General features: G+C 43.7%; 2 protein-coding genes across 8 annotated transcripts in view; one reads left to right on the top strand and one right to left on the bottom strand.

Annotated features, from left to right (window-relative positions):
- ODR4 (odr-4 GPCR localization factor homolog) overlaps positions 1–968 on the bottom strand; it is an 18,638-nt gene extending 17,670 nt beyond the window's left edge. For 3 of the 4 annotated variants that reach the window (XR_003531247.1, XM_027665295.1, XM_027665298.1), the window contains exon 1: positions 849–968. The gene's annotated coding sequence lies outside the window, so the exon portion shown is untranslated. Of the gene's footprint in view, positions 1–750 lie in introns of all 4 variants that reach the window. The other variant, XM_027665296.1, reaches the window with a different exon arrangement.
- Positions 969–1,210: 242 nt separating this feature from the next.
- The window catches only part of TPR (translocated promoter region, nuclear basket protein), a 34,312-nt gene continuing 17,056 nt past the window's right edge, over positions 1,211–18,466 (top strand). For 3 of the 4 annotated variants that reach the window (XM_027665325.1, XM_027665323.1, XM_027665322.1), the window contains exons 1-26: positions 1,211–1,361; positions 3,243–3,347; positions 3,769–3,842; positions 4,759–4,855; positions 5,188–5,291; positions 6,476–6,640; positions 6,890–6,982; positions 7,112–7,192; positions 8,213–8,300; positions 8,805–8,945; positions 9,653–9,744; positions 10,500–10,697; positions 11,182–11,289; positions 11,789–12,015; positions 12,720–12,883; positions 12,966–13,105; positions 13,191–13,339; positions 13,634–13,796; positions 14,090–14,224; positions 14,953–15,093; positions 15,235–15,403; positions 15,876–16,042; positions 16,239–16,391; positions 16,944–17,060; positions 17,818–18,021; positions 18,101–18,285. In XM_027665325.1, the coding sequence (XP_027521126.1) occupies positions 1,211–1,361; positions 3,243–3,347; positions 3,769–3,842; positions 4,759–4,855; positions 5,188–5,291; positions 6,476–6,640; positions 6,890–6,982; positions 7,112–7,192; positions 8,213–8,300; positions 8,805–8,945; positions 9,653–9,744; positions 10,500–10,697; positions 11,182–11,289; positions 11,789–12,015; positions 12,720–12,883; positions 12,966–13,105; positions 13,191–13,339; positions 13,634–13,796; positions 14,090–14,224; positions 14,953–15,093; positions 15,235–15,403; positions 15,876–16,042; positions 16,239–16,391; positions 16,944–17,060; positions 17,818–18,021; positions 18,101–18,285 (3,611 nt within the window). Of the gene's footprint in view, positions 1,362–2,420; positions 2,427–3,242; positions 3,348–3,768; positions 3,843–4,758; positions 4,856–5,187; positions 5,292–6,475; positions 6,641–6,889; positions 6,983–7,111; positions 7,193–8,212; positions 8,301–8,804; positions 8,946–9,652; positions 9,745–10,499; positions 10,698–11,181; positions 11,290–11,788; positions 12,016–12,719; positions 12,884–12,965; positions 13,106–13,190; positions 13,340–13,633; positions 13,797–14,089; positions 14,225–14,952; positions 15,094–15,234; positions 15,404–15,875; positions 16,043–16,238; positions 16,392–16,943; positions 17,061–17,817; positions 18,022–18,100; positions 18,286–18,466 lie in introns of those variants that run through there. The other variant, XM_027665326.1, reaches the window with a different exon arrangement.

The following is an 18,466-nucleotide window of genomic DNA, read 5'->3' as shown; positions in this document are numbered from 1 at the left end:
AGCTCCCTCAGCTGCTCCTGCTGCTCCAGCCCCTTCCCAGCTCCATTCCCTTCCCTGCACACACTCCAGTCCCTCATTAGGGGCCCAGACCCGACCCAAGGATTTGAGGAGTAGAAAAACTCCAAACAACCCTTTTCTGCTGCATTTTGTCTCATCAGAGGCCAGAACCTAAAGGATGCACTTTTCCATTCACACAGGGACTTGCTAAATTCCACATTTGTACTTAAACATGCCATGCATCATTTCCATTCCAATTCCCAAGGCATCCCAAGGACTGCATCTGTGGACATTCCACACAGCCACCTTTGCAGCTCCCACCGTGAGCCCACGAAAGGGGACTGCCCCAGACCCCCCTCCTTCCATGCAGGGCTGCTCTGAAAACCCCTTCACGCACCAAGGGCTCCCACAAAGGATCACCACGAGACAGCTGAAGCCCAGAGCACCGGGTGAGGAAGCAAAGGGCCTCCTGAGTCTCCACCTGGGAGGCTCTCACACACCTCACCACAGCCCCCACAGCCTGGGCCGCGGGTCCCCACACCCGGCTCAGCACCTCAGGGCTCAGCCTCCGTGCTCAGCACCCACCGCGTCCCAGAACTCGTCACCCACCGCGTCCCGGGGCTCGTCACCCACCGCGTCCCCGTGCTCGTCACCCACCGCGTCCCCGTGCTCGGCACCCACCGCGTCCCCGTGCTCGGCACCCACCCAGTCCCAGAGCTCGGCACCCACCGCGTCCCCGTGCTCAGCGCCCACCGCGTCCCCGAGCTCCCCAGCCCGCCGCGCTCAGCCTCGCCGGATCCTGGAGCTCAGCGCTGTCAGATGCCAGAGATCAGCCCCTTGTTCAGCCTCACCGAGCTCCCCGTTTTGGCTCCTCCGCCGCCGCCTCAGCCGAGCACTGAGGTGGCCATCGCACGTCACTGCCAGCGCCGGGGGCGGCGCAGGCCGATGACGCGTTGGAATGCGGAGCGCGGGAAAAGGGCCCGGCGGGGGGAAGGAGCGGCTCCCCACGGCGGGAGCGGCGGGGCGGCATCGGTCCCGCGGCATCTCCCGGGGCACCGGGAGCCCTGGGGGCACCGGGAGCCCCCCATCCCCCGCGGACGCGAGTCCCGGGGCTCTCCCGTGCCGCTCGCGCCGCCCCCGCGCCGGCGGAAGCGGAAGCGGAAGTGCCGGCGGAAGTGCCGGCGGGCGGGCGCAGTGAGGCGGGGCCGCGGCCATGGCGGCTGTGCTGCAGCAGCTCCTGGAGCGCGCCGAGCTCGCCAAGCTGCCCCGCGCCGTGCAGGGCAAGCTGGAGCGCTTCCTGGGCGACCAGCAGGGCGAGATCGAGGGGCTGCGCGCCCGCCATGAGCGCTTCAAGGTGGACAGCGGTGAGTGCGGGCGGGGGGCGCGGCGGGCCCGCGGGCCTGGCTGAGGGGAGGGAGCGCGGCGGGACGGGGGGGCCTTGCAGAGGCTTCCAGGGGGTGCCCTGGGGGCTGTGAGGCTGGGAAGGGGCTGGGAAGGACACTGCAGTGGGACCTGGTCGTGTTTGGTCTCTCTCGTTGGCTCCTGGAGTCTCTTTCTTTTTCCTTTTTTTTTTTCTTACCAAGAATGTTCAGGGTTAAAACTATTTGGAGTGGGCTTAAAGAACATTGAGGGACTGGAGCGTGTGCAGGGAAGGGAACGGAGTCGGGAAGGGGCTGGAGCAGCTGAGGGAGCTGGGGGGACTCAGCCTGGAGCAAAGGAGGCTCAGGGGGGACCTTCTGGCTCTGCAACCCCCTGACAGGAGGGGGGAGCTGGGGGGGGGTCGGGCTCTGCTGCCAGGGAACAAGGGACAGGAGGAGAGGGAACGGCCTCCAGCTGTGCCAGGGGAGGCTCAGGTTGGATATTGGGAAAATTTTTACACTGAAAGAGTTGTCCAGCCTTGGCACAGCTGCCCAGGGCAGTGGTGGAGTCCCCATCCCTGGAGGTGTCCAAAAAACGTGTGGCTGTGGCACTTGGGCACACAGGTTACAGGTGTCCTTGGCAGTGCTGGGGGATGGTTGGACTCTGACCTTTCAGGTCTCTTCCAGCCCAGGTGATTCTGTGCTTCAGCCTGCTCTGATCCTCGTCGTGGAGGAGGAATAGAGTTTTGTTTTCTGAGCTGTCAAACATTCTCAGGTTTATACTTTTCTGCTACATAACGTGTTGAAGGCCATTCTGTGAAATGGTCCTGAGAGAATCAATGTTTTTATGTTGATTTGGAGGTCACTTGGTCACAGAACAATAGTACCAGGAGAGAAGAGTGTAAGGTTGGGAATGAGTTCATTTTTTGGGAATGTGACATGCTTCTGATGTGAAACTTTACTTCCACCTTTCCTTCAGCCTCTTTCACGATAGAAGTCTTGCTAAATGAATTATTTGAGTGCAGTTGTGAATTAAGGGAACCCACCAATTTTAGCAGGGTGCTCTTCCAAGTCCATTCTTCTCATGTGTGGCAGGAGGGGCAACATTATTTGAAACTGAGAGGTGTGAGAGGAAGCAGGAGATGGAGAAACATCCCTCAGGACTTCCTTAGGAGCCCATTCTCCCCAGGAGTTCTGCTTCTGCTGAGTATTTTACAGTGAAGCTCCATGGCACAGTTACTGTTTCAGATAAAAGAAATTCAAGCCTGATCATTCTTTTCAGTACTCAGGGAACAGAGCCCAGGAATTCATTTTAGGAAGTGTTCATTACAACTTCTCCCAGTCAAACCCCTTGATACCTGGGATTATGTGGGGTTTATTGTACATGCAGAGAAATACTTCAGAGGCAAAAGAAGTTGTAAGTTGATGAAAGCACACTGCATAATTGTGCTGCTACAACATCTGTGGCTACATCAGAAATGTTTAAAGAACTATCCAGGTTCATTAGGCTGTTATTTTATGGATCACTTCATAGAATCACAGAACAGTTTGGGTTGGAAGGGACCTCAAAGCTCATCTTGTTCCAACCTCCTGCCATGGTTGGAACCTCCCACTAGACCAGGCTGAAGCATATCACAATTTCTGGAAACTTTTCATGCTAGCAAAACATTTTAAACAATGTCAATTCAATGTGGAAATGCAGCTTTTTGCTTTTAAAAATGCTTTTTTTTTCCTTCGAATTCCACTACAGTCTTAGTATTTTTAGATATTTTCTTTATAAATGCTTTTCTTTGGTAGAAATGTCTGTTGATAAGGATTCTTGGTAAAGGTGAGAAAGAAAAGGAAATGTTTATGAAGCACAACTGAGCTGACTTTGTTACCCTGCAGAACAACAGTACTTTGAAGTGGAGAAGCGACTGGCTCAGAGTCAGGAGAGGCTTGTGAATGAGACCCAGGAATGTCAAACTCTGCGGGAGGAGCTCAAAAAGCTTCGTAAGTGAGCTGTGCATTCCACAGGTTGGGCAGGATATCCATCCTTCAGCCCAGTTTCTGCTGGAATTCTTTAGGAGTTGAAAATCCATCATCAGCTGCACTCGTGTTTCTGCTCGTAAAGAGGTGGTTTGGTTTTGTGGTCAAGCTGGCCTTTTTAATGAAATTTTTTGTCCTAATGGAAAAAAACCACCTTGCTTTGTGATCTTTTAGTAGTGAATTAATGTACATAATAAGTGCTTTGCTCTAAAGATTGCCTTAGTCTGCCACAACACCACCCTGTCCATTCAGAGGGAAGTCTGGAATTGTTTCTTTGTTTTTATTAAAGATTTTTAAGGGAATTTTTGGCTCGGTTCCATTTGAAGAGTGACTGTTGTCATATTCCAGTGGAGATCCCTCCCTACTGTTTGTTCTCCCCCAACAGATGAGCAGCTGAAGTCACTCAGTGAGAAGAACAAGGAGCTCGAGGCTGCCCAGGACCGGAACGCGGCCGTTCAGGTACTGGGGGAACGTGGCCATAACCCCAAATCCTGGGATTCACCTGGATTCTCTGTGCAGCACAGAGTGCAACCAGTTCCCAACTGGGCTGGCCCGGTGTGTCCTGGTGTGGGTATTTACATGTGTACAGGAAAACCATGTGGGCTTACATCAGTAAAAGCTGATGTTTTAGCAAACTGAGTGACGGGTGAGCAGCTCCTTTTGTTTCAGTTGGGGTGGATTGTTCCGTTCTGGCTGAAACCTGTTGAGGTGACTTTAGCCAAACCCCGAAAATTCAGGCAAAGGTATAAACAAGAATTCTGGTTTTCCCCATTCTTTCCCACTCTCAGGCACAGTTTTCCTTTTATGCTCAGTGTTATGCTCAGAAGTCTGGGGTTGCAGGATGAGTCGTTGAGCTGACTGATCCAGCAGAACAGTAATTTTGGAGCAGGAAGCAAACCCAAGGTTATTAGATTGATTTTTCCACAATAACAGGACTGATCTGATTGTTTCCCCGGGGGGGCTTACCTAAACCTGACTGAGGTGCTTTGTAGTGACATCTTGAAGGCAGAGGCACTGCTGTTGCCTATAAATAATCCGAGATCATTGACTTTGATTTGATTTTTATTTTGATTTTTTTTACATGTATTCCTTGCTTACTCTGTTACCTCTTTTATTGAACCAACTAAAACTGTTGCAGCGAAGTCTCGAGTATCAAATCTCTTTCAAAGAATACTAAAATTAAATGCAGTTTTGAACAGTTCCTGTTGTTAGACTGATTCAGCTGCCCACTTTGTAAGCCTCTTATCCCAGTTTCCAGTTGTCTAGAGTGACTTACTGAGGTTTAGCTTGCTGCTGTGTGATCCTGAGTGGTGACTATAAACTGTTGCAGAGAGCTGGTCATGTTTCTTCATTGCTTTTTTCCATTTTTTTTCAGAGCCAGTTAAGTAGAGAGAAGGAAGAACTGGAAGCTGAGAAGAGAGACTTGGTTCGAACGAGCGAAAGGCAATCCCAGGAGGTTGAACATTTAAATGGTACAGCCAAGTCATAAAATACTGAATAAAAAGACATGTTTGAGCAATTGAATTAAGTGGAGTGGCCAGGCAGCACCAAGTAATGGATTAGCAGGAATCAGTATTTAGAGGAAAGGAAACAAGGCAGGAAATAACACACTAATTGCAGAAAAACAGCAGTTTGGTGCTTGTTTTTGTAGATTTAAAACCATCCCTTACATGGTATCTTACTGCCCAACATACAATTACATACATTACATCTTGCCTGTTCTCATTCTTTGCAATTTAGTTGTGTGAGTAATCAATGCTGTTACACAGTTAAGGTGTTTTTAACACTGATTTCCCTCCTCCAGAGGATGTAAAACGCTTAAATGAAAAGCTTGCAGAAGCAAACACAGAAAAGGCCAAACTTCAGTTAAAGCTGGATGAGCTTCAAACATCAGATGTTTCCATGAAGGTGAGCAGGACTTGGTGTGCACAGTGTGTGTGCTCTGTGTTGTTTGGGTGTGATGTAATCATCTGGGCATGATTCCCTCTGAAAGTAGGGCAAGGGAGCTCCTGCTGTGTATAGCAGATTGCTTTATTATGAAGTTGGTGGCTGTGAGTGGAAGTGAGGTGTGTATTCACAGAAGACAAGGGGTATCAAGTTGGGCAAGCATGTCCAAGCCTCAGTGGTGGTAGTGGTGACCTCTCCTACCCACTGGGAAGGACTCCAGGTCCAGGAGGGCAGGTAGAGGGGAGAAAAGTAATTGGTTGTGAACCTGCACCCTTTCTCTGTGGGCAGAATAAACTCCATAAAGAGAGGGGGAAAGGAGGAAAAAGGAGGAAAACTTCAGTACACTAAATAATTTCCTTTAACTAGATATTAATCTAGTTAATATTCCCAGCTAACATAAACTTTGAGGAAACTAACTCAAGTGGCAAGAATTTCTTGGTGACTTATTGTCGCTGATAATGTCGGAACGGCCAAAGCGACACGAAAAAAGGTTCCAGCAAAGTTTATTCCAAGAAAAAAGCAGGGACAACGGGGCTGCTGTGCAGCCCCTTAAGTACAGTTTTTGCACACATGTAATACACACGGATAGGACAGTTCAAACTTTCACACCAGAATTCTTACAGCTAATAGGTGCATTTTCTAAACTCTACTTTCTCACAACAACTTTGCTCTTTCTCGAAACAGCCCAGTTCTTTCCCACAACAGTCCTGAGCACCTGCTCTTATTTTTCTCTTGTGTTGATGTTTTTCCCAACTACTCTCATTCAAAACAGGTCCTTGTTCTCATGAGACAGTGCTCCTGTTTTCATGAGACAGTGTTCTCTGTTCCCACGGGACAGCTTCCTCAGGATGCATCAGTATGTTGTCAGGATCAGGGCCTCCATTTTCAGTCCTCTCTTTTCAGGCCATCTCAGGGGTATACTTTGACCTGGTCAACATCTATTGCCTCGTCGGTATGTTCCAAGGTGCTAACAGACCCGCTGTCACCCCTGACAACTTATTACCAATGTCATAAAGACCACTGCCTGTCATTTGGTGTTATTTACCAAAATACAATACACTTTTGCTACTCCTCCTCTGATCAGAGTAGTTTAATTTGTTTTCTGTGGAACCAGCACAATTTCACTTTGCAATTTGCCTTCTTAGTACCGTGAGAAAAGGTTGGAGCAAGAAAAAGAGCTGCTGCAGAATCAGAACACGTGGCTGAACACTGAGTTGAAAGCCAAAACAGATGAACTTCTGCATACTGCCAGGGAGAAAGGCAATGAAATCCTGGAGCTTAAATGCAGTCTGGAGAACAAAAAAGAGGAGGTAATGTAACTGCTGAGTGCTTTTGTCAGTTGTACCACCTGATTGTCATTTTGTCAATTGTACCACCTGACTAACTGTATTAAACAAAGCCAAGTGCTTTAATAACTGTATTAGAGTTCCCATTTATGCTCTTCCTGTGAGTTCTGGGGTTTCTTTTAAGGTAAAAAACAATGAGATGGTTATTTTCCAAAATAAACTGGACTAGAAAGAAAAATATCTGTATGGTGTTCTCATTTCTTCTTTGGATAGGTTTCCAGACTGGAGGAACAGGTGAACAGCTTGAAGCAGTCAAATGAAAACCTTCAGAAGCACGTGGAAGAACTTTTGAATAAACTGAAGGAGGTGAGACAACTGGAATATATGTGAATATATGGAACAGCATTATTGTTGCTTCTACAAATGGAAAAATAAAATGTGTGAAACAGAAGTAGTGGAATACTCCCCTGCCCTGTCTCTCCTTTAATTTACCAGGCAAAAGAGCAGCAGGCAAGTATGGAGGAGAGATTCCACAACGAGCTGAATGCCCACATGAAATTATCCAACTTGTATAAGGTGAGTTTATTGATTTAAGTGTATATCTGGGGCTGAATATCAGTGTTAAATGTAATCAGGCCAATGTGGGGTTTCTTCCCCACAAAGGGTGGATGTGGGAAGGACTGATTTCCATTGCAGAACACTGCAAAGCATCCAAAATGTTGTTTTCTTTGCTGCTGTCTTAGTCAGCATTTGAAATCTTACATTGTTTGGATTATCTTGTAGATTAAGCAAAACTGGGAGTGAAATATTAATTTTATGTTCACTGGTTTGAGGCTTCCTGTAAGAATGTGGTTATGTCTTGGGATTAATTAGGGTGTAAAAGTTTGTGTAAAGTGTGACTGTGCAAGTGATGTTTGGTTAGTAGAAGCTGATTTCAAATAACACAGTGACCTGATTAGGACACAGCTGAATGTCCTGGATTCTGCCAAATGATGACACACTATCTAAACAAATAACTTATATTTGTTTTGTTGGCTCAAAGAGTGAAAAACACCCTGTGGTGTATTGACTAGGACAAAGTCAGCTAAAGCAAGACACCTGCTTGCTCTTTGTTTTGCACAAACTGTGTTCACAGCTTACTGAGCTCTGCTGCTTGAGTTTTCTTGCTTAAATACCCACATAAACATTGTGGTTTGTGCTTGCACTTGTGAGATCTCTAACTGGAAGCAAAGAAACATAAATTATTTATATAAAATTGCCTCAAAATACCAAATTTTTCAGACTGATCAAAATGGAGTTCTCAAAACTTCTCCCACATTTCTTTAGTGAAGAGAAGGAACAAAACCAGAAGCTAAAGGCCAGACATTGTATTGGGAATTGTCATCTCAAATCCATGTTTGACACTTCTTACTCTCAGATGTGCAGTTTGCATCAAAGTGAGACTTAATCCAAGTGGAAAGGATTATCCAGTTTAGTTGAATCTTTTAGCATTTTACTCAAACTGTGTGTTCCTAATTTTTGGTCAGTTTAAACTTCCTTATAAAGATCCAGTTGCTATTTCTGCATACTAAAGGTGAGCTAAAATGCTTTTTTTAGAGTGCTGCTGACGACTCTGAGGCCAAGAGCAATGAGCTGACAGGAGCAGTGGAAGAGCTGCACAAGCTCCTGAAGGAAGCAGGGGAAGGTAAGCTGGGAATGAGATGGCAAATGAGTTGTGCTCCTTTTTGGTGCCTTGATGCTTTGAAAAATGGGGTTTGTGTGTTCAGGGAAGGGACTGCACTGGGCTTCTGGGATGATGAAAACAGCAGTCACTTTGTAGTAAAAATTTTAGCTGACAAGTTTAACTTACTCATGTTTGAGGAACTACTTTCAAATATACCTGAAATTTTACTTTGCATTTTGTTGAGAGGATCTAATTTTGCAAAATATGCTTTAGTTTCTTATTGTAGATTCCCTTTCTCTAATAAAAGGACAGTTCAAACTTTTTACCCTTTTCTAAGCAAAGGTGACAGGCAGTGATTCTTGCTTCTCTCATGCTACTGTATTTTTAATCACATGAGCTTCTGCAGATCATATGCAGTTAAAGTAAAATTTAAGGCACATAGGTGAATTTTGGTATTTTTAAAAACAAAAATAAATAAATGAAACCAACCACAACACACAACCTGCCTGTCTGATTTAATTGTAGCTAATAAAGCAGCCCAGGAGCATTTGGCTGAGGTGGAAGAGTCCAAAGGTGTGATGGAAAAGGAACTGAGAGAGAAGATCAGTAAGCTGGAGAAGGAGCTGGAGAATGCCAACGATTTACTGTCTGCTACAAAACGCAAAGGTGGGATCCTGCTGCGACTGAAATACTGAAAATCTCAGCCTTCCTGTTCTCTTGCATGAGAATACTGTGCTGAAGGATGGAAGTGGAGCTGATAAACTATTCATATTTTCCTTTTTTTTAAAAAAAACCCCAACAATAGAAAACAAACCTTTATCGTTAAATTTGTCTTTAATGTTAAATCTTACTCGGTGTTTGCTGATCTGGTTTTGTCTTTGTTGTTGTTTGCCTCTTATCAGTAATTTCTAAAGGAAAGAAAGAGCAGAGCAGTAAGGAACAGAAGATTGAAGTATATTTGCTGTATCCCTATGTTAATTTAATGAAAATAAACCAGTGTTCTGCTGCTCTAAACCTCTGGCAGCGTGATAAGAAACCTGAGGTTAAACTTTGCTCCAGCTATTTCAATTCCTGATGTTCTGAAATGATCTCAGTTTGAAGAGTCCTCATAGTAAAAGCTTTTCAGCATTTCCAATTAAACTAGACAGAGACACTGATAATGTATGCCTTGGAATATTGTAGGTAATACCAGTCACTTGCACATGAATGTGTATAATAGAGATTACAGAAAACTCTTAAACCAGAAACTTTAAGGGCTTCAAATAGTAATTTAGAATACAGGAGTTAGAAAGGTGTATGAGACATGGGTTAGATTAGTAAAGAATACTTATGGTGGGAATTATTGCAGCTTTTTAATGGGATTGTGTCTCCAGGAGCCATCCTGTCCGAGGAGGAGCTGGCAGCCATGTCTCCCACTGCTGCAGCTGTAGCCAAAGTGGTCAAGCCTGGAATGAAGTTAACTGAGGTGAGTGAGGAGAAACTCTTCATTAGCCAGGCCTTTGAAATGCCATCAGAGAGACACTAATAAAATAAAGGTGCAGCCTTGGTTTGCTAGTTTGGATTTGGTGTGATCCCTGGAGTCAGTGAAATCTTATTTGAGGCAGACTTTGCTTGCTAAGTTACTGGGAGTTTTTTCAACATACCTTACAGTTTTTGTTTAGTAGATCAAATTCAGAAATAAGTGGATTTTGTTAAAACTTATTTTATTTTATATATGCAGACTTTTTTTGCTTATTTCCATAATTGTGTAATCTGTACTGCTGTGCTTTTGGCTTATACTTGCAAAAAAAATTAATATGACCATAGCTCATATGAATTCTAGGGTTTTTTACGTTTCTATTTATGTAATTTGTGTTTTCATTATTTGCTACTGATGTTCTGTCCAGCTATTAAATTACTTTCTCCTGTGTTACTAGTTTTGATATTTCTGTTGTCTTAAATTTGTTTAAGCTTTGTGCCTTTTACGTCGAATTCTTTTGTTGCAGACAGTTGCACTGTAAAGCTTGCCATTTTTAAATTAATAACTGTAACTGTAATGGTATGAACCCTAAAAACATATTGCTTTGAAAGTCCAACTTGTTTCTCTGAATTAACTGGTATAGAATTATATTCTATATAATTATAGTGCCTTAAGGTATAAGTTGTATAATGAGCAGTGGTTGTTTTTTAAGAGAACTGTACAGATCTATCGAAAACAAACCAAGAAACCTTTTGTTGCAGCTCTACAATGCCTATGTAGAATCTCAGGATCAGTTGCATATGGAAAAGCTGGAGAACAAGAGAATCAATAAATATTTGGATGAAATAGTGCAGGAAGTGGAAGCCAAAGCCCCAATCCTGAAACGTCAGCGTGAGGAATTCGAGCGATCCCAAAAAGCTGTCGCAAGTCTGTCTGCAAAGCTTGAACAAGCTATGAAGGTCAGTGGAAAATAAAAGACCATGCAGAATGATGGAAAAAACTAATTTTTAATTCTTTAAGCCTGATTGCTGTTGGAAATGTATAAAATGGGTCTCTCAGTCAACTTCTGTTGTGGGAAAAGATCTGTGGAACTTTGTGGCTTGCGGTTTTTGGGACTGTACAAAGAATTTTACAAAATCAACATGTTTCCCAGTTTTTTATAGTGAAGATTTACAATCTCTTATTTTCTGAGCGAGTATTTTAGTATTTGTCTGTCCATTGACATAAAATTGGAGTTCAATGCTCCTTTCCTGGTGATTTTCATCCATATAGCAGTACAGCATGAAAGAGTGTGGCTTTGGATTCCGAAACACCTGGAGTTTAACCTTGGGGGTGTAACTTCAAAGAGCAGTTTGGTTCTCAAGGCATGTGTGCACATGATGTTATCTCTCTTTAAAGGAATGTGAGTTGAGTGGTGATGTGTTCCTTCCTGTTTGCTTGCAGGAGATCCACTGCTTGCAGGATAAGGCAGATCAAGCCAACAAACACGCCTCTTTCTTTGAGAGAGAAACCCAGAGACTGGAAGTTCGAGTAAAAGATCTTTCCCAGCAGGTAAACCAATGTTGTTATGGTTAAATGTGCTATTTGTGATTGATTTATTAATATGCTGCTGTATTTTTGATGTTTGTTTGGAAGTTGTGTTCAGCCACTTTGGTTGTCCTAAGTGCCTTGGTGATGTTAAAAGCTTCTCCTTAGAACATCATGGTACTGCTATTTCTGCTTTCACAACTTCAGTAAGTTTAGCTGGGTAGAAGTGATGCTGCTGTAGGATAATAGTGTTAAATATCTGACATGGGAAACTCACATATATACTCTTTTGGTTGAAATGTCCTGTTATCTGTTTGCAGAACCGAACACAGATTATCCACTTCTGATCTTGTTGCTTTTTGTCAAACTCATTTTTCTAGACTATAGCTATCTTACAAGGATTGTAATTGTATATTGTAGAAAAAAACCCTGAATTTCCAAGTACTTTATTCTTCACATATTGTTTTTCAGAACAAACTTTTGAGTCTGTGTGCAAACTTCACTCTAGAACATTCTCTTTCAGATTTGTGTGCTGCTGATGGAACTGGAAGAAGCCAGGGGCAATCACGTGATCCGTGAGGAAGCAGTGAGCTCTGCTGACATCAGCAGCTCTTCTGAAGTGATCACTCAGCATCTGGTCTCCTACAGAAATATCCAAGAACTTCAGCAGCAGAATCAGCGTCTCTTGGTGGCTCTTAGGGAGCTGGGAGAGGCTAGAGAAAAAGAGGAGCAGGAAACAGCATCATCTAAGTAAGTCACCCCTTTCCTTCTAGTAAATTGTTTCTCTGCTCATGCTGCTGACTTCTGTGAAGTTATTCCCAGGAATAGAATTGCCTGTATTCTGCTTTTCATGGAAGAGGCCTACTTTTGTTACCTTCTACAAATGGCAACCCAAAGGCCTGTCTTCCTAGAAGTTTGCAGGACTGTGTCAGAGAACCACAGGATCGTTGAGGTTGGAAAAGACCTCATGGAATCCCCCCTGTGCCCGATGCCCACCTTGTCCCCAGCCCAGAGCACTGAGTGCCACAGCCAGGCCTTCCTGGGACACCTCCAGGGCTGGGCACTCCAAACCTCCCTGGGCAGCCCCTGCCAAGGCCTGACCACCCTTTCCAGCAGGAAATTCCTCCTCCTGGCCAACCTGAGCCTCCCCTGGCACAGCCTGAGGCCGTTCCCTCTCCTCCTGTCCCTTGTTCCCTGGCAGCAGAGCCCGACATCCCCCCGGCTCCCCCCTTCTGTCAGGGAGTTGCAGAGCCAGAAGGTCCCCCCTGAGCCTCCTTTTCTCCAGGCTGAGCCCCCCCAGCTCCCTCAGCTGCTCCTGCTGCTCCAGCCCCTTCCCAGCTCCCTTCCCTTCCCTGGCTCCAGCCCCTCAGTGTCTTTCCTGGAAGGAGCGCAGAACACCTTGATATCCATGAACATCTTGCTGTGTGTGTTACTGAAAGCCACTGTTGTTCCAGGATTTCTGAGCTCCAGAGCCAGCTGGACGAAGCCCTGGGTGAGCTCCACCAGCTGCGGGAGTCGCGGCAGCACCAGCTGCAGCTCGTGGAGTCCATCATCCGGCAGCGGGACATGTTCCGCATCCTGCTCGCCCAGACCACGGGAGCCATCATCCCTCTGCAAGGTAACCCCGTTGCAGTGGGGCTGTGTGATCTTCTGCTTCAGCAGGAATTGTTGCCTTTAAAATCCCCTTTGTGTTTCTTTAGCTTCAGGGATGTTACCAGAGGAGCTCTGTCTCTCCTCCACTCCAAAGCGGCCCAGTTTGCCTCCGGCCATGTCAACTCCTGCCCCCGTGTCCATGAGTGAGTCCATGGAGACTGTGGAGGCTAAGGCTGCACTGAAGCAGGTACATTTTTCAGCAGGCACTAGAAAAAGCTGTCACTGTTTCTTTTTACTCTTGCTAACACTTTTGTATCTGTTCTTTGTCGTAGTTGCAGGAAGTTTTTGAGAACTATAAAAAAGAAAAGGCAGAGAACGACAAGCTACTGAATGAACAAAACGAAAAGCTTCAGGAGCAGGTCACAGACCTGAGGTCCCAAAATGCCAAGATATCCACACAGCTGGAGTTTGCCTCCAAACGGTAAATCAGCTATTTTAACCCAGCCTTAGGTCTGGGTTCTCTGGCACGGAGTCATGTTGGCTGCTTGATGTTGTTTGCTAAGGAAGAATTGCCAGTTAAACATCAATATTGTCTGTTCTGTGTAAGAACACGGAGTTAATAGCGAAGGTGGGATCAAGAATATAACCTCCAGTGCAGTGGGGCACGTGTGAAAGCTGCTGCATAAAACCATGAAACAGCTGTGTGCATGCACCTCCTGCAGTTAAACAGTTGGCTGTGGCAAACACATGCTTTGCTTTGTTGTTCCCTGTGAAGGTATGAAATGCTGCAGGACAACGTCGAAGGATATCGCCGGGAAATCACCTCCCTGCACGAGAGAACCCAGAAACTCACAGCCACCACTCAGAAGCAAGAGCAGATAATTAACACCATGACTCAAGACCTGAGGGGAGCTAATGAAAAACTGGCAGTGGCAGAGGTTAGTAGTTGTTTGTGGCACTGCTGGATATTCCAAGTGAGTACTAGAGTTTTTCTTCTGATGATCTTGAAATTACTAAGTGAAGACATAAGAATAAGGTGTTTCAGTTCTCAGAGAGAACAGAATATCCAGCAGTTGCATTCTTACTCTCCTTAGTTAAATTCACATGGATTTTAATATGCCATCTATAATATGGAAACCTTTTATTAACATAATATTAACTGATCATAAAAATAAATTAATGGGTAGATTTGGGATTGATAACAAAGTTCTTGTTACTTGTTGTCCTAAAGGTAAGAGCAGAAAACTTGAAAAAGGAGAAAGATATCTTGAAGATGTCAGATGTGCGTCTGACTCAGCAACGGGATTCTCTGTTGGTGGAACAGAGAGGACAGAACTTGCTGCTCACTAATTTGAGAACAATTCAGGTATGTGCTGTTGAGGTCTGTCCAAATTGAGTCTGTCTGTCAGAGTTTTCAGTGAATACCCATCAAAATCAAATAAAACAATCATGGGATTGGGTCTCAAACTGGATTTTTATATGGTTACAAATCGACACTGAACATGAAATGCTTGAGCAGCTTGTTTCAACGAGGTTGTGATTCCTGTCCTACTCTTTTATTTACCTGGGCAAAGTCCTGAGAATTTTGAGTTTATGAGAAGGGTTGTCTTAATAAAACAGAAACAAAACACCTGGAACAAAGTGAAAGGAAAAAATCTGTTAATTATTAACAAAATTTACCAGTGCCTGCCTTGGTAGTTTATTTTCCTATTACATTATATTTACTTTATTACTTTTATATAATTTATTATAAGGTATATTGACACTTATTGTGTATTTAGGGTTGCACATATTATCGTGTGACTGAATCCTATTTCTGTAGTAGATCTTTTGGGGGAGTTTTAATCCATGGAATTAGACTGCATGAATAATAGATTTTCTTACAATAATATTTATTATATCAGTAGTATTAAAAAATGTTTCAAAACTAAGTCAGACATTGTAAGTTTTACTTTTCATAATATTCTGTATCTGCCTATTATTTATTTTGGGGATAGGAGAAGTGTTGTGACAACTTTGTATGAAGTGCTGCAGTAATTCAGAAGAAAATCATTAAAGTGATTTTAATCATAGTGCATCATGCTCTTTTATCAGGGAATACTGGAGAGGTCTGAGACAGAAACAAAGCAAAGGCTCAATAATCAGATAGAAAAGCTGGAGCGTGAGATATCTCAGCTGAAGAAGAAACTGGAGAGTGAGGTGGAACAAAGACATTCCCTCACCAAAAATCAAGAGGTGAGTGGAAATGTGCTACACTTGTTTTGGGGAAGATAAAGTTCGTGGCTTCTGCCAGCTCACAGAGTGTTCCTTTGTAGACACATTTGGTCTTTGTGCCATTTGGGAATAATTACAAGTTGAGGAACCTCGTGTTTGCAGGTTCAGATCCTGGATCTTAAGAGGCAGCTGGAGACTGAGACAAACCGTCACGTTAACACAAAGGAGCTCCTAAAGAACGCCCAGAAAGAAGCTGCCATGCTGAAGCAGCAGCTTAACAACACTGAGGCTCAGCTGACATCTCAGTCGTCACAGAGGCCTCCAGGGAAAGGTAAGATGTTCTTCTGTATTTAATTTCTCTTTATGGGAAGTACTGCTGCCTGCAGAATGGTAAAATTCATCATCCATAGTAATTTGGAATTAGGAGGGCGGTACACTAAACAAAAAACCTCTGGGTTCATCACATATTCAGACAGATGATTACAGGATGATTTGTTAATGTGAAACTCCTGTCCAAGCAGTCTTTGACAAAGGGGAAGAATAAAGCAAAACTTATTAAAGGATGCCTTTTATTTTTATTTGAAGGAACTTAAGTCTGTTAGGTTATGTCTTTTTAAATAGTCAACAATGTTTATTGTAAACTCTTATTTTGATTAGGGGTGACAGTTGTATTTAGGGAAGCTTTGTGAAGGTGATTGTTTTTTCCATATTATTATCCTAAAAAGACTTCAGTTTTTGAGAGAACAGTGGTTAAAAAAAACCTGAATTAAACTTCCATTAATGAATGTGCTCTAATATTGCAGGTCAGCAGAGTCCAAATGAAGACGTGGATGATCTTGTAAGTCGACTGAGACAAGCTGAGGAACAAGTCAATGACCTGAAAGAGAGACTCAAGACTAGTTCTAGTAATGTGGAGCAGTACAGGGCCATGGTTCTTAGTCTAGAGGAATCCCTTAATAAGGAAAAACAAGTAAGTAGTTACCACTGTTTATTAGTGCCATTATTCATTGCTCTTTGTGATTCTCCATATTTTCAGTGTTGTTGGTCTAAATGAGATGCTCAGAATACTTGTTCTGGCTTTAAGTTGTTAATAAAATACTGGTTTTATATCAGAATAACATATTCAATGGGGGGAAAAATGGATCTCATGATGGATTTTAATGCAGGTGACAGAGGAAGTTCGTACGACAGTCGAAGCTCGTCTGAAGGAGTCCTCAGAGTATCAGGCACAGCTGGAGAAGAAGTTGATGGAGTCAGAAAAGGAAAAACAAGAAGTGCAAGAGGAGAAACGTAAAGCTGTGGAGAATATGGAACAACAGGTATGCACTGAGCACCCCCTTCCCTAAATCCCCCTGTAGAGTCCACAGCAATTTGCTTTTACAGGACTCCCTGGTTTTCACAGTATAGCAGTGCCCAGAACTAAATGTTTCATAGTGCACACGGGGCTGACTGAATTTGGGAGAGGGTTTCAAACAGGAGTAGTACCTTAACCCTGTCACTTTGTTGGGGTGAGTGTGTGTTCAAAGCTGTCACCATCTTCCTGAACCTTGAGCACAGTTTGCAGAAGAACATGAGTAAAAGCCTTTGAGAGAGGTTTCAGAAACAAACCAGATGACTGTAAGTAGAATTACTACAGACCCAGCTCTGAAAACACACAAATATATTTTTACCAGGAAAGAGCTCTTTATATTAATAAGTCCAAATATTGAAAATATTTCTCTCCTTTTTTAATACTAACTTTAATTTATAAGTAACTAATTACCCTTCAGTTCTACATTATTAATGACTGTGTTCAGTACTCTATAAAATACTTTGTCACTTAGTGTTGGCTTTGTTCTCACTTTGTTTTTGTTGCTCCCCTGTCCCTGCAGCTGTCAGAGCTGAAGAAGAGTCTGTCAGCTGTGCAGTCAGAAGTTCAGGAAGCTCTTCAGAGAGCCAGCACAGCTCTGAACAATGAACAGCAGGCCCGTCGTGACTGCCAGGAACAAGTATGTTGGTGGTATTTGCCTGATTTGAACCAGGGACAGTAAACCTCATGTTAGTTTTTTAGTTGAACTCAAAACTGAACTGCTGCTCAGAGGCTGGTGGAAGCAGGAAAAGTGCTGCAAGAGCACATTCTCTACTTTGGGAGCAGCTGCTTATTTAATGCTTCATTCTTCTACTTGATCAATATTGTAATATCAACTGAACTGACTCTGTGTTGCAAGCACAGTTTGTGTCCTTTAAGAAAGCAACAGATGGTGCAATAGATTTCTGTCTCTAAAGCCTGTTTTATTGTGTAAAGAAATCGGTTGGGCAACGTAATTAATTGGTTTTAATTAATTACTACCTCAGTTTCCTGAGGGGGAAGCAAAAATAGAACCCTGAATTCTCGCAACAGGACAATGGGGAAAATATCTAACCCAAAATGTAATTGTCATCTTTTAAAACTGTGGGGCAGTGTGATATTTAGGAGCAGCTGATAGGACTGTCTTGTTACCAGCTAGGTTTTAAAGGGAATCTACTTTTCTGGAGGTGAAAATTCTGGCAACACTGATCAATGTCAAGGATGCAGAAAAATTTGGGCTGTTTAATCCAACCCAAAATGTAGTAAATGGGCGTGGCCATGATTTTTGTGTTTGACAATAGCAGAGGTTTTGGCCAGTGGTTTTCTTTTTGATTAGTGACCTCTGATTTTGTCTCTTTGTACATATCTAACACACAACACTAAAGATAACAGAGTTTATTTTTGGTGGTTTTCTGCAGGCAATGATGGCTTCTGAAGCTCAGAATAAATATGAACGGGAGTTAATGCTTCATGCTGCTGATGTGGAAGCTTTACAGGCCATTAAAGACCAAGTTGCAAAGAACACAGCAGTGAGGCAGCAGCTGGAGGAGGCTGCTCGGAAAGCTGAGTCTGAGCTGTTGGAATCCAAAGCCTCCTGGGAAGAGAGAGAGAGAATGATCAAGGTACGATGGTTGCAGTGGCTTTTGTTCAGTGAACAGAAATTCAGCTGCAGAAATCAGTCACTGAACGATTTTGTTGTAGGATGAAGCTTCCAAGCTCTCATCCCGCTGTGAGGATCTGGAGAAACAGAACCGGTTGTTACACGAACAGCTGGAGAGTGTGAGCAACAAGATGGTGACTTCCATGAAAGAAGCCATCCCAACTGCAGCCAATGTTTCTCTCAATGAGGAAGGCAAATCCCAGGAACAAATCTTGGAAATTCTTAGGTAACTTCAGCTCTGGGTTCCTTCTCTCAGGGGTTGTAAATTAGTTGTGAAATTAAATAGTTCTGCGTTGCTTTATATTTGAAGGACAGTGTCTAAAATTAAAGCACTTTTTTACTAGGTGGGAGGTGGTTTTGCTACATGAGTAACTAGCACAGGAGATTTCTTTCTACTCCTAGGAAAA

Source organism: Corapipo altera, unplaced genomic scaffold (assembly GCF_003945725.1).
Source record: "Corapipo altera isolate COAL_440 unplaced genomic scaffold, ASM394572v1 316, whole genome shotgun sequence".
NCBI lineage: Eukaryota > Metazoa > Chordata > Aves > Passeriformes > Pipridae > Corapipo > Corapipo altera.
This window is presented reverse-complemented; position numbering and strand designations above follow the sequence as displayed.